Source organism: Neophocaena asiaeorientalis, unplaced genomic scaffold, assembly GCF_003031525.2.
Source record: "Neophocaena asiaeorientalis asiaeorientalis breed wild unplaced genomic scaffold, Neophocaena_asiaeorientalis_V1.1 scaffold280, whole genome shotgun sequence".
Taxonomy (NCBI): Eukaryota; Metazoa; Chordata; class Mammalia; order Artiodactyla; family Phocoenidae; genus Neophocaena; species Neophocaena asiaeorientalis.
The window spans coordinates 8,250,709-8,265,751 of record NW_020185321.1 but is presented as its reverse complement, the minus strand read 5'-3'; the positions used below and the strand labels follow the sequence as shown (position 1 = coordinate 8,265,751).

At 34.9% G+C, this 15,043-nt stretch overlaps 1 protein-coding gene across 10 annotated transcripts in view; it reads left to right on the top strand.

The window, feature by feature from the left end:
- Positions 1-14,503, top strand: part of PHC3 (polyhomeotic homolog 3) — an 83,387-nt gene extending 68,884 nt beyond the window's left edge. For 8 of the 10 annotated variants that reach the window (XM_024734055.1, XM_024734061.1, XM_024734060.1 and 5 more), the window contains one exon: positions 5,605-14,503. In XM_024734055.1, coding sequence (XP_024589823.1) covers positions 5,605-5,759 — 155 coding nt within the window. In that variant the 3' untranslated portion in view covers positions 5,760-14,503. Of the gene's footprint in view, positions 1-28; positions 157-5,604 lie in introns of all 10 variants that reach the window. The other 2 variants (XR_003001668.1, XR_003001669.1) reach the window with 2 other exon arrangements.
- The last annotated feature ends 540 nt before the right edge of the window (positions 14,504-15,043 follow it).

Below are 15,043 nucleotides of genomic sequence, written 5' to 3'. Positions count from 1 at the left end.
ATCTGTCTCCTCTTGCTTATTCCCTCAGCACAACTGGGTATTTTCTCATACCCCCCAAGTCGATAAAAACTGACTAGTCCTGCTTCTGCTGTGACACCTCAGCCGGTGAAGAGATTAAAGGTGCTCTCTTCTCTTCAGTCTGATTTCTCTCGAGAGGTCAGTAGAGAGATTGAGTCAGACACTTCTTCCCTTCTGCTCTTCCAGTTTTCTATTCTATTTCCTCCTTATTTCCTAATTTAACCTTTTTTAAATGAAGTAAGAGAGACTATCATTTTTTTTTTTTACTTTTTTGAAAGCTAATCAGCACCTTTTAGAATATAAAAGTTTGGCTTCTTTTAAAAAAAAACCAAGCTGTTTCTTTTAAAGGAGGCTGCATTCTTTGATTCTTTGCAGTAAATAGACATCAAGAATACTTCTGAAATTAAGTAGACAACTGAAATTCAGTTATGATATTCCATTCCAGTATTGAGGGTTACTTTCTTATTTATGTTTTCTGCTCTCTCATTTGGTACTCTTTCCATCAGCTTAAGTCGTTATGTTCTTTATCTTTTTTCTTTACTACAACAATAATCTTTTATTTCCACTTTCTCTAAGGGGCTGGCTACTGAAGACAGCTGCACCTTTGCTCATCATGAGACCCACACCGCTATATATGTTAAGACAATATATATTTTTTTAATCAGCAAACCTTTATCATTCACTTTGACCTTATGAATATAGAAAATAAGGTTTTAAAAATATTTGTTCCATTTTGGTTTTTCAGTGAATCTGTCATATCTCTTGACACAAGCTTTCCAGAAAAATACATCCCCTTTGAACTTGTCTACAGACTTATTAAAATTAATCCAGCTATTTTTGCTAATTAATCTTTCTATGAAGGTGACCACTGTCTCAGAAGCAAACTTACAGCTAAAGTGTTGGGAGTTCCCTGGTGACCTAGACGTTAGGATTCATCGCTTTCACTGCAGTGGCCCGGGTTCAATCCCTGGTTGGGGAATCATCCCACATGCCGTGTGGTGCGGCCAAAATACAAAAAATAATAATAATAAAAATTAAATTAATTAAATAAAGTGTTGTATGAGTGAAGAAAGTATATTCAGAAGTACTCTGCTTTTTAAAAAATTCCTGGCTTGTGATGGGTTGACTTAATGAACTTTCGATTTTATGGTGGTACAAAAACGATACACATTCAATAGAAACTGTGCTTTAGTTTTGAATTTTGATCTTTTGCTGGTGATATGAAGCACAGTACTGTCTCCTCAGGTTGGGTAGGGCAGCTCCCAGTCAGCCACGCTGTCACGAGGGTAAATAGCTGATAGAACCATTCTGTACCCACGCAACTCTGGTTTTCACTTTCAGCACAGTAGTCAATAAATTACTTGAGACATTTAACACTTTATTATAAAATAGGCTTTGTGTTAGAAAATTTTGCCCAACTTACAGTAGGCTAATGTAAGTGTTCTGAGGACGTTTAAGGTAGGCTAGGCTAAACTATGATGTTCAGAAGGTTAGGTGCATTAAATGCATTTTCGACTTGATGTTTTCAACTTACGATGGGTTTGTCAGGATGTAAGTTGAGGAAGATATATGTACAGAACTCTGAAATTTTATTAAATTATTGTTTCAATAGCTTGTTTTAGAAATGTTAAATAAGTTTTTCTTTTTTTTTTAAACAAGGTATGGTCACTTTTAAAGAAAGATGAAATTGTTTAAAGAAGGGATACATTTTTCATGGAAAGAGTTTTAAGCATGCATCTAGGAAAACTTACGTGTGATTTAAGTGCTGACCATGTGGGTTTAGAATCTGCTTTAAAAAGCTGACATATTAGAGAATGGTGTGTCTTCACTGGGTGTGGTTTTAATACTTAGTGCAAAAAATTTTAAGTTTTATACCAGTCTAGATATCTTGAGAATTAACGTTGGAATTGACACTAATTCCTGAGGCTGGACTTTGATTCTGTCATCTTCAGACATAGTCTTCCAAATGGAGTACATGAACTGTCAGCCTGATTTCTCATTAGGGGGAAAATATTTCTTTTCCTTTGGGGAGGAGGAAAGTAGTTGGCCAAATAATTAACAAATAATAGATACTGCTGATTCTTCTATGACTTCATATGCTTTTTTTTTTTTTTTAGGACTAGTTTTCTAATTTTCCCCAGCATCCATTTGCCATGAGACTACTCTTGGCTGCTTTATTAGAACAAAGGCTAACTCCTTTGTCTTACTCTTGCTTCATTTGAATTGAAAAAAATTATTTCTTATAACTTGAGATGCTTGTCTTATTGAGTTCATCAAGACACTTAATTTTGTTGCTAATTGTTCAGAGAACATTACATATAAAGCAGACTGCTTTATAATTTAGGATTGCTTGATACTGTTTAAGAGTTTGCTGAATATAACTCTGCTTTTCTTTTACCTGATTAAATGGGAGTATTTCTAAACTGCTTTGACAGGCTAAATAACAAGCTTATTTGTGTGATCAGTTAACATTTTCTTTCTCAAAGTTTTTCTCTGAATAATGCCTGTAGCTTAAGGTAAATCTCAGCCAGAAAGCCGTTATCTTTATTTCTCTATGTTCCTCTGGCCTTTGTAAACTTCCTTTTGAGCCGCTTTCAGCTCATTCAGGGCTGGATTTTTTTTTTTTTTTCCCTGAGCTTTTCTCATGGAGTGAACAAACTTGTAAATTTTGTAATCTCTTGTATTTTGTTTCTTTCCAGTTGAGGCTAGGTTTCCCTCTTTCATCAGGGCACCTATATTTATTCCTAAAGTTTTCTCTTCTCATTGTGTAATGTCATCTTGTGAACCATCTTGGTGGGACCATGTTAGAGCTGGTATGCAGACCAGTCTCAGAACTGTTACCAGAGTGAAAAATTATTTTCTTCAAAATTTTTGTACATTAAAAAGTTCTCTATAGGAACGGTTCTTTTTACTCTCAGTTTACTGCAGTTATCTTCCTTAACTCTTCCTTGATACAGTGAACTGCCTTTTGCAAAGATCACTTTAGTCTGTATTTGTTGATCTGTGAATCTGCAGTAGATTTGGTTTCCCTGTAGGCATATAAAGTAGGTATTGTCTAAAAACATAGGACGGTTTACTGGTTTTCATAATACTGATATTGGGACTTATTAATTCTGTAGTATTGAATGCAGGTAATATCTTTTCATCATCCTTACTGATGTTAGTTTTGGGGTGGGGTGTTTTGTTTTAGGTTTAGCTGGAAAAGTGACTGGACATTTGTAAGGTTCATTTGAGACCCATGTCCATGTGCAGAGGTCCATGCCCATTCTGATGTCTGCTTGTGGTGATGTAAAGCCAGCTGAGCTGACTGGTTGCTGCAGTTGGGATATGTTCTGTAATGTTCCTGGGGCTCCAGCTGTTTTACAGAAGTAGATTCTAAATATGTCAGAAATTCATAGAACTATAGCTCAGTATACCTTGAGCATCTAGGTTTTTTAAAAAAATTCATCTTTCTCTAATATGTTTCAGGAAAGCATATTTGCTTCTGCCTTTCTTTTCCATTTTTCTTTTCTAAGTCACTTTATTTTTTCATTTCTATACTAATGTATGGTATAAATACCCTTTTTGTGGTTTGCTTAAGAAAGTTGTGATCTAAAATTCTGAAGATAATTCATTCCTGTTTGATCATGCTGTTTCCCAACTTTTTGTTCTGTATTATTTTGCTAATACATTTACCGTCTGTCTACAAGAAGACATTTGAAGAGCGCTCTGATAATACCGAGGAACAAGCACATGCTATGAATTTCTTCATGGAGAACTCCTTGTTTCTATTCCCAAATGTAGCTCTTATGGTCCTCATTACTTCTCATTGCTTCTGTTTTCTGAATCTAAGTAAGTCCTACGCTATCTTTCTCTCTCTTCTTTTCTTTCCTGTGTTCTTGTAAGTAAGACTGAAGAGAGAAGAACATTTAGTTCTTTCGTAAAAAGAAGGATGAAGTCACAACTAGATGCAAGATTAGTCAGTTTTGTCTGCCCAGTTTTGAGAGCTACCTCTGGGAAAAGAAAAGGGGCTTTTCTATGGTGAGTAATCCCATTTTAACTATATAGTTTCTTTTATATGGTAAGTGGCCAAAAGCATAAAAATTTTGCATAGGGTACTTTTGAAATGTCAGTTTTTAAAAATTTGAGAAATTATTAAAATAGAGAAATTGAAAAGCTGATTGCTATATAGGAAACAGGAAGGATACAACCAACAGAGAAGATGGAAGAGAAATAGCCAAGAGAAAAGCTGGCCACACAGCTGAATACAGAAAAAAAAGTTTGTGTTACTCTTACAGATGGCTCCTTTTTAGAAGATTCTGTTTTTGTTCATTATTCATTCAGTCAGTCCTTCCCTTATCCAAAAATATATGTATTTAACACCTACAATGTTTTGTGCTTGGTGCTGGGGTTATAGGGATGACATTATATAAGAGGATGACATCCTCTTATATAAACAAGAGGATGATACATTTGCGGTAGAAAGAATAATCATTCCAGCAAAGTTGTATCCAAAGGTATAATGTAACCATTTCCATTATCTTTTTCTTTGTGTTCTCCCTTAGAATGCTGATTTGAATAGAAAAGAAAGACTTTAAGCTGTTAGTTTTTATTCTTAAATTCACTTTTATAATTTTGTCTTTTATAAGGAAGCTTCCACATTTTTGCATTGTCTCCTCTCATGGTTCGTTAATTCATTACCTTCCCTGCTGGTTTCTTTACCCTTAGTGGGGAAGTTTATTAGCCTGGCTGTGCAAAATTTGGTAGATAATAGAAACGTTTGAGGTTCAAGTAGAGTGCTCACGTTGTTACTTGCTTTGAAGCACTTGGTTTACACAGAGAGGTAAAATATTGGTTATTTGTCAAGAGATTAGCCAGCAAGCTCAAAATTTCAATAAGAATTTATGTTTTCTTATCAGAAGTAGAGATTAGTCCAGTGATATTAAGATTTGAAGTTGAAATTACAAGTTGATCATTGTAATACATTTCAGCAATAGATTGATACTGTGATTTTGATGGATTGGTTCTGTCCTGAGTGAATAAGAAAAATGTTTTGGATATGCCTGGCACATTGAAGGTTGTAAATCAGAATAAAGATACAAATGATAATGAAAGTGGTACTTGAGAAAATATTTCTAAATTATTATTTAAATGGCAGAACATTATATTTTATTCTTTTGTACCTGTATGTGAAGGATATGTTATACAAAGTAAAGTTCTTGAGGTATAATGACTGGTTAATCCAAACTTGCTGTATGTGTGGCATGCTTTCAGGTGACAGCATTGCCCTTTTCATGAAGGTATGTTATATCTGGACTGAACAATCTGTACATTTTACCTGACTTACAATTCTTTCTGCAATATTATTTTTAGAACAAGAATTCCAAATAAATTGCTTTACCTGGATTTCGAATTCTTACTTTTTAGAATGTCAGGAAATACTCTCTTCTTCAAGAGTGAACCCAAGACGACCATCAATAAATTTCATTTGTTTCTCAGCCTGTATTTCAGATACTCAGACCCAGTGCGAGCATAATTGTGACTGTTAGGAGTAACCTCTGATTGTTGTGTATTAATTCTAACATCCTTCCTCTGATCAAATTCTAGGCTGCCAGGATATTGCAGATGAGTTCAGAGCACAGGAGATTGATGGACAGGCTCTTCTCTTGCTAAAAGAAGACCATCTTATGAGTGCAATGAATATCAAGCTAGGCCCGGCCCTAAAGATCTGTGCACGCATCAACTCTCTGAAGGAATCTTAATGGGATCATGAGGCTTTGAGATAACAGCAGTTTTATTCTTAAACAAACTTGTAAGGTAAAGGCTCAAATTGGCCTACAATATTATCACTTACTGTGATGGATAGCCAAGCACATTGGGATCTCTGCATTAAGGCTGACATTTCTTCTACAGATAAAATAATTCATTATATTGATACATTTTCATAATTAGCTAACATTGGTGAATTAATTTTACAGGTTACACACAACATTGAAAGACTTGTTATAGAGGGCCATGATATTTTTCAAAGTGTTTTACTAGATAATTTTTTTAAAGGTGATGTTTATCATTAATATAAAAAATCCTTTTGAAAGTAATTTAATGATTTACATTTCTCCTCTTTTGATTCGGTTTTCTTACACATTTTTCTACCCTATAATTTTTCTATGGGTTGTCGTGAGAGATATAATTTAGGAGTGATTTAGGAATAATTTTGGAGTCCAGTGACTGGAATTGTATGCAGTGAGATATCACTGTATGTTTTAAAAAACATGTCTTTTAGACAATTGCTTTGTCTATAAAAAGGATTGCATTCTAGCATGAATAATACTGATCTGGAAGTTAGAAGATTTGGTTTCTTTTCCAAACTTGACCAAGAATTTGGTGTGACTGAGGAAGTTAGTTTTCCTCTTAGTTTTTGTTCTTTCAGAGCAGTGGTTCTCAACGGAGGTCAGTTTTGTTCCCCAGGGGACATTTGAAAATGTCAAGGGACATTTTGGTTGTCATAGCTTAGGGGTTGGACGGGGGGTTGCTGTTGGTATCTAAAGCGTGGACAGGGATGTCGCTAAATATCCTACAATGCACAGGACAGCCCTCTACAACAAAGAGTTATCTGGTCCAAAATGTCGGTAGTGCCAAGGTTGAGAAACCGTAACATAGGAGGGATAAATGTTGCTCTTTTTCACCCAGAGGGATATTTTGAGAAAAAAAATTTAAAAAGGGATGTAATAAGGAATACATTGTACAACGGAAGTATTTCAGATAGCATCAATGTTCTGCTAGAGTATTTTTCCCAGTTTTATGCATTCTAGAAAAAGGGGGGAAATCTGCCTGTAAAATGAGAACTAGCACACTTAGAATTTTGCCTCTCAGTATTGAGTCATAATAACAATTCTCTTTCATATCTCTCTGCACTGATGAAGGCATAATATGATTATGCCTGATGAACCAGTGCACAGCCTTTGCTGGCAGGGCGATACTTTGTAGTGGCTATGTGGTTGGTCTTCGGATTTTTCTAGTGTTGAACAAGCTGGATCTAGCTAGAATGCACATTCCTTTTTCCTTGACTAAATCCTTGTATGCTTCCTGCAAAGCACTTATCCAACTGATCTCTCTTGGATAATTGGATCTAATTTTGTATGTACACGTTTTAGGGAAAAAAGATTTTAAAGCAAAACCTTTCATTGAACAGTTAGTGTTCTGTTAGAATTATGGCACTAAAAATTGTGGCAGGCCTGTGAACTTTATAGTCCTGGACATCAAAAATGTTTTAATCTTTTTTTATCTTATCTTTACCATACAATGGAAATGTTTTAATAATTGAAGGAACATACACAGATATTTGGCAGAAGTTCAGTAAGTGAGGAAGAGTCCATGGGTTTCAGTCATTGTCACTGATCTTTTAAAAAAGATTGTGTTACGCTAGTAGAAGACTAAAGATGTCATTAAAGACATCACAGATATTTATCTTTTGGCTTTGTGTACATTAGAGAATGTTGATTATTTTTATACAAAAATACAGCGGGTAATTTTTTTAACCTTTAGATGCCTCTTGTTTGAATGTATGCTTTGTGGGATTCTTTTGTGTAGTAATGTTTTAAAGAAAAGACATTTACTGATAGTTATGTGTAGGATTAGAATATGTAATATAGTGTAAGGCTCATGTTCCAGACCTACAATAGCTTGTAGTCTATGTCACATATTTCTGTATATCACATTTTTAATTATTGGATTACAGTTTCAAGGACAGGTAGGTACTCTACAGTTAATTTTCATCTATTAGCAGTTAATCATTATGACAGAGTTGTCATAATGCTTTGACTTTTCCCCTCATCTTGTAATTTCAGAACACAAGTATAGGTTAAGCATTAGTAGGAGATGGTCCACTGTATGAGGGCTGAAGGGCACAATGGGAAGTCTCCCCTGGAATTAAAACTTTGTCACAGATGATCCACAAACAATTCATACAGAATTGATTCTTTGGGGATAGACTCCCCTGGCGATAATGATTACCTCCCATAACTATATTATCTATATATAGCCTTTAAGGTATTAACTTGGAACTGTGGTCCCTCTTCTGATATCAGTCATTATGTACTTACTGAAAGCCCCTGTGCGTAGCACTGTGTTAAGTATCCGAGAAAGCTTACAAGGGGGGTTTCCATTGGAGAGCACCTTATAATCCTAAATCTTATAATAATCTTAAGAACAGACCAGATCTTCTGTTGTCCCTACTCAAAACATACCCAGAAAACATACTTGCTTTTTTCAAGTTATGTTTTTTAGAAATGGCTCGTTGGCTTTTAATTAGTAGTTTTCCCATTGATGCAGCTGTTTCTTTCTGGGTGATTTAACTATCTGAATTTCAAAATTTCAGTTACGTATAATGGATATAGACGATAACACTGGGTGTCCACTTCTCTCCTGAGCTTAAAGCACAGTTTTAGTATGAAATAGGTGGGGAGAGTGCTGTCATTTTCGTTTTCCTTCATATTACTAGTTGTTTTAGGATTTTGATTGAGGAGAAGGAATGACAAGCAGAAAGGGTACATGGGAAGTTCTTCCTACTTTTGCTACCTAAGTTTGCATTTTCTGACTTCTTTATACTGATGCACTTTTCCCATCGAGGAAGAAAATCCCTACAAGTTTGAAATTTTATTTGCTTTAAGCCATGTGTTCCTAAGAAAGTATACAGAGAGCTGGTTTATAAAAGTTGTTTCTTACATGATGTGCATTTTCATCAAGCCTTGTGTAGGCATGTGTCTGACACAGCTGTGCAGCTTTGATATATAATCAGTATAAGAGTGCTGTCCCACAAGCTGTCACTTTTTAAGTGGCTGGTAATTTTTCCATGATGATACTTTTAATTTGCTGGCACATCCTCTAAACAGACATTTGTTAAAGTCCCAGTTTAAGGGCCGTCCCCTCAGAATAGAGAATGTGGAATAGAAGGAAGGAAATATTAGTGAAGGAGCTTGAGAATGGTGGAGAGGCAGACAGGAGACCTGGCACTTTGTTTATCCCACTTCAGCGCTGAACAAACTTCTGCACTTTTGAAGTTAATAGTCATGTTTTACCTAGTTCCAAATAGAAATTATTTTTTGTAGGTAGCCGACTTTATTTTAATTTTTGACATAGTTTATCTTCCCATATCCAGTGTAATATTATAGTCAGACATTTATTCAAATACCAGTCTTGGATTGAAATCTGTCCGAGCGCCCCATATCACTGGCTTGTTCAATTAAATGTTATGAAGTCCCATTATTTGCATTTGCAGGGTTTTGGTACCACCATGGCACAAGTATGGTAAGGAGGCAATATACAGATTGAGTATAGTCTTAGGCTATGTTTGCATGTGTGTAAACAGTCTTGGAAAGCATAAACTATTGCACGTATATGGGAATGATGCTATCCTCATAGCCATATGGAGTGGAAGAAATCCCTGGCTGGACACACTGTTAAAACATTTCAAAGATATATTTTCCACCAGAACAGCCTGGTTATATTTTGTGGTTTGAAGATCCTCACCCTTAGTGAATGGCAGGAACTCATGCTGCCTCTGGGCAATGGGCATTGAGCATTACTGCCTAATAGGATGAAAGAGCCTCACTCCCCTTACCTCCTCAAGCCCCAAGGAAACAGTGTGAAAACTTTCTTCTTAGAGAGACCTTTGCCTGAAAATCCCTACAGAGGACTTTGTAGTAGGGTTAATTTTAGGGAGGTAACTGGGGCAGGAATTTCTAATACCTAACAGTCATGTCTTCGTAAACCCTCTGGGCAGTGGAAACTGGCCATTTATGTACAATGTTTGCTCAGTCTGTTTCCTTTGCAGGACATGTAACTGTAACGGGGCCTTGGGGAAGGTTTTCTAGGGGAAAGGACAGGGAAGTGGAGGAGGAGACAAACGGGGAAAAGCATTCCAGACCCAAGAGGATAATATGGTTAACTGAGTGAGGTTGTGTAGTATAGATATGGCCATCAGTAGTTCAGAATAATAAATTGTAATGGTTGGGTCCCAGTTATAGCAATAAACAGTATAGTTTTTTTTATGTCAAGATTTACCTGTAATCACACTCGTTCTTTAACTCTCTTTATCAAGAGATTCTGCCCTTAGGAGCATATTAATAGTTCCAATGATACATAAATTGGTGATTTTTGACTTATGAAAAGGGTGACAATTATTATAGTTGGAGAATATTTGTCAAGAATTCAAAGGTTAATTGTTATAATTGAGTTATCAGAATTATATAGAGGAGAGAGTATCCATTGTCAGATACTACAGTTGAATCAACCTTGTGGATTGTTACAAAGGCATTTTTAAGATTTTTAAGATAGTGTTTTGTTAGGTTGTGTCTCAGTCTAAGAGTTGGATGACTAAGCGCTGTAGGGTTCTGTTTATTAGCGTGGATTTCAGTAAACACAAGCCTACCTCTGTTTCTTTGATGCACAATAGTGTGGATCATGAAATGAACTGTTTAATCTACATTCATCAATATTGGTATTTTCTGAATCTGTTTAGAGCATTTGATTTCATCTTAACAATTGTGATTCAATTAAATAAGCACAAATACAATATTAGGGAAAGTAAATATGCAATCTTATTAAAATTTAATTTCAACCTATTATAAGCTGTACATCTTAAAAAAGTTCTTTGGGAAGATATTCCTCTTTTGTTAGAAGTTCATAAAATGTATCACTATATAGTTTCCCTCATAGCACTAATATAAGCCATTTCTTCAATAAAAAAATGTTGAAAATTATATTATCTTCTTTGGAAAAAGTTTCCTAAATTTTTAAAAATTATAAAGTTTTACATATTATTTTTCAGAGCTTATTTAATCTACTTTAAAATAATACTATGGTAAAGGTGTTTTTTTGGAAATTGTAAAGCACTAACACAAATATAATTTTTACCATCATATTCCAGAGCAAAACGTCTGGCTTTTCCTGAACTTTCACTTTAGTACACGTACATGAGAAGGGAGACCCGCCCTCCTTCTCAGATCCGAAGCTCAGCTTCTCTAATGAAAACTCTCCCATTCTGCTCTACCACATGAACACACACCTCTGAAGTGCCATGTTCATGGGAGCTTTGGGAAATGTTTTCCACAAATGTTTCATTTTTTTCCCTTTGTATAGCTTGTGAACATTTAATTTTACTTAAAGGTGACAATTTCAACCTCCGACATTAGAGAAGAGGTACATTTAAAAAGTATCTTTTTCTACTGCCTTTGAAAAGTACAGCTGCTCTCAGTGATATTGGTGGCGTCAGTATGAATCCATAGAAAAAGAAAACCTGTGTGTAAAGGTCTTAAAATGTATTGTTTAAAAGAAGTAATAAGTGAATTTTAATTTGGAAAAAATCTATATAAATTTAAAACACTATAATGCTAACATGGTATAGTTTTAAATGTAAGAGTAAAAAAAGGAAGTCCTTTTAGACCACCTATTTAAATTCACTCCAGTAATCTTAAGGATGGATAGTAGCCGTCTTATTGACTTGAAAGTTATACTTTAGGGACTATTATCAGTGTTAAATCCTTGATTTTGTGGAGCTTTAATTGATGGAGGTGAAAAATTGGGGGTTTATAAGAGCGGTGGGGAATGGTAGAGAAATGAACATCAACATATTTTAGGAAAAGGAACTTTTTTAGTCTTGCCTCAAGCAAACCAGATGTATCCATTGCTTAAAATCTTTTAGAATGCTTATGTTAAAGCCATAATTTTGTTTTAGGTAGTACTAAATAATTACTTCAATAGTAAATAAGAGATGCACATAATCATTAAATTAATATGATAAATGAAGATAAAACACTGGCTGGGAGACTGGGGTTTTACTTCTAGTTGGTGAATTAGCTGTGTGACACCTTAGGCCATTACTTAGATTTTAACCTGTTTCCTCTTCTGAGTATACAGCATGGAGTCTGTACTACTCAAAATGTTGATTTTGTTTAAAATCATCTTTAAGCTATATAAAACTACGATTCTAGGCCACATAATGGGGTATTTTTTAAAGTTGCTCCTACTTAATTCTCTTTTATCTTAATTCTCTTAATTTCCTTTCTTAATGGTTCATTTCACACTTAAGAGCCTTTGCTAAAAGATAATTATTTATTAAGCATCTGTTTCCTGGGTCACCCACAGTCTTTGTTCTCCTAAGGATTAAGGTAGAAAATTCACACAGATGAGCAAATGACGTTTTTCTAAACACCTCTTGCTAAACCACTGAACATATGAATACATCAGAACATTGTCATTCATTCATTTATCCATTCATTTAGCAAACCGTTTGAACATTTACTGTGCAGTGTGTGGTATACTTAAGGAACTAGTAATAAGTAAACAAAATCCTCTCTTCCCCCCATTTTTGATTGTGGTTTGAACAAACATGGATGTAATTATTATTACTTAATGTACTGAATGTTAAGTTGGAACTGAGAGGGAATTTTTATGCATTGGGTAAAGGATTAGGCTAGGTGATATCTAAGGGATCTGAGTGAATCACATCATAATTCCTGTAACACATTTTGCATACTAATCCATATATCTGATTAGGTTACAAAATTAAAGGTACCTAATATTAGGATTTATATTTTGAAACTGTTGTGACAGCCCATATTTCTCAGAATTATTTTGACACTTGAATCTATTCCAGAGGTGTTGCTATATGCAGGGTGTGTGACAGAACAATACAAAGAAGCTGGTGCTGATTTACTATACATTTTGAACTACACCCAGTATTGACAGTGCAGTAACTTTTGAAAACTGAAAAATCTCAGAAGAGCTTGCTGAACAGGTTTGGTTTTTATTTTGTTTTTGTCTTTTTAAAGCAAGAAAGATTACATAAAATTTTACTGTTATCACAAATATCTACTTTTTAGAAAGCACTCATATATTGCATAGTAAAAGGGTTTCCTTTAAAATGCAGAACCGGTAAGCAGTAAAACAGTTTTGTGCTTGGAGCTTGAATTTACAAGTATTTGGGGAGTAAATATAGAATGGGAGAAGTGATTAACTGGGAAGAAGTTCCCTTACCACCCGAGGATTCTGTGAATTACATTGTGATTTCCTATTGACACAACTTTACATATTAATATCACTTGATACTAACCTTCTCCATAAAGATACAAAATGAAAATATATTGAAAAGATCTTTTATGTATCATAGTCACAGCTTTTTAAAGCAGGAAAATGTCCAAATACGTGTTAGACTAGAATCTATAATAAAGTGTTTGTAAACAGGAACACTAACATCCAAGTGACCAGATAGTCTGGGTTTAAAAAAATTTTTCCATGGTACTGGTTAAAACTTTTAAAATATTTTAACTTACGTAATTTTTCAAATACTTTTGCTGTTAAAATATCTATTACATAAATACTTTTTGTATGTGTATTCTAAATTTTTAAAAAATCAGTGGGAGTGTGCAAAGATGGTATAATTTTGGACATCTAATTTCTAAGACATTTAACTAGATTCCCAATCACCTCATTCAAAAGCTTGGTCTTTCTGTTTTTTCCATAGGAAAAAAAAAAGTCAAAGTAAGCTCCAGAAAACTCCTTAGAGCAAGGGGTGAGCTTGTGGTGTAGGTTGGAGTTGTAGACAGCAGTGTGCAGGATGGATACCGACACTGGTGTCAGGCATTTCAAGGCTCTCTGTTGAATTAGTGCTTTTTGTCTGCCTGCTTGTTGAAAACATTTTTTGCTGTTGACTTAACAAAGGCAAATTGTGATAAACTTTTTGTTTTTGATGCCTTATGCACATGTTAACTGATTTTTTAATTCCTCCTTTTGCTTCCCTCCCATTGTTCTAATTAAATAGGACTTTCATATTATTAAAACCTCAAACACTGACCCAACCAGGATGAACAAAGAATCACCAAGGGGAAAGAAAACATTTTTTTATCTTTACAAAAAACAAATGTTAAGATTATATATAGATGTATTCTTTATGTTGGATATTGTACTAGAGTCCTCCTTGCAGGGAATGAAATAGTTTTAGCACTCTTAGCATTAGCGGTCCTAGATTGGTGTCTATAGCTGCAGTTTTAAAATGTATAACCTGACAATGAAGTTAATTTTGCATTATGAGAGCACACCATGATCTATGTAAAAAGATTGTCCATTTGGTGTATTTTTTTAAAAAAGAGAAAGCACTTTCATATTAACAGTAGCATGTGTATGAATTTTAGATTTTCATATTTGTTGTGTCTGTATTCAGTGAAGTAAAATTGAACATTTCAAATGTTTGTTGATGGCAACATTAACTGTTAAATTAAAGCACCTTATACTCTGCTGCTTAAACTTGCTTGTAATTGCACCTTTGTTACCTGCACATTTTCACATAGAATATCGTTGTAACATTGCTTCATGTGGGTCTGGATGGAAGGTTAGTGGGCCTACAGGATCATTTATTTATATTGTTTATATTACAATAATATATTGTAGACCAGTTGTAAGTTCATTTCTTTACAAATAAAAGCCTCTTCCATTTGGCTGGTCAACTGAATACTTTCTTTTTTTCCTTTAAGCTTGTGAGGCACGGGGCATCTTCTAAGTAAACAGCTTAGTGGGGCTTGAAGTAGTTATACATTATCCAGGTTTAAAATCTGCAGAGAGGGTAAGTCTTTACTTATTAAGTAAAATACATTCTTAAGTATCTCAGTTCCACATATGGCCAGTTAGAAAGCCACTACATTCAAAAGGAAAGTAACACAGAGAAGTAGAGTAGGTTTGTACATTGACAAATTAGACCGTATCTGTGTAGCTTAACTCACAGAGTGATTTCAGATTTTTCTGCCGTTTAGATTGCTTCACTCCAGTAGTTCTCAACCGGGAACAGTTTTGCCCACTGAAGAGAGTATGGCAGTCTCCCGAGACGCTGTGATTGTAGTGACTGGGAAAGGAGGTTCTACTGGCACCTAGTGGATAGAAGGCAGAGATGCTGCCAACCATGCTGCAGCACACAGCACAGCTCCCCCAACGAAGGGTTATCCAACAGAAAACGTCAGCAGTGCTGAGGGTGAGAAACCCTACCTTCACACCGTGG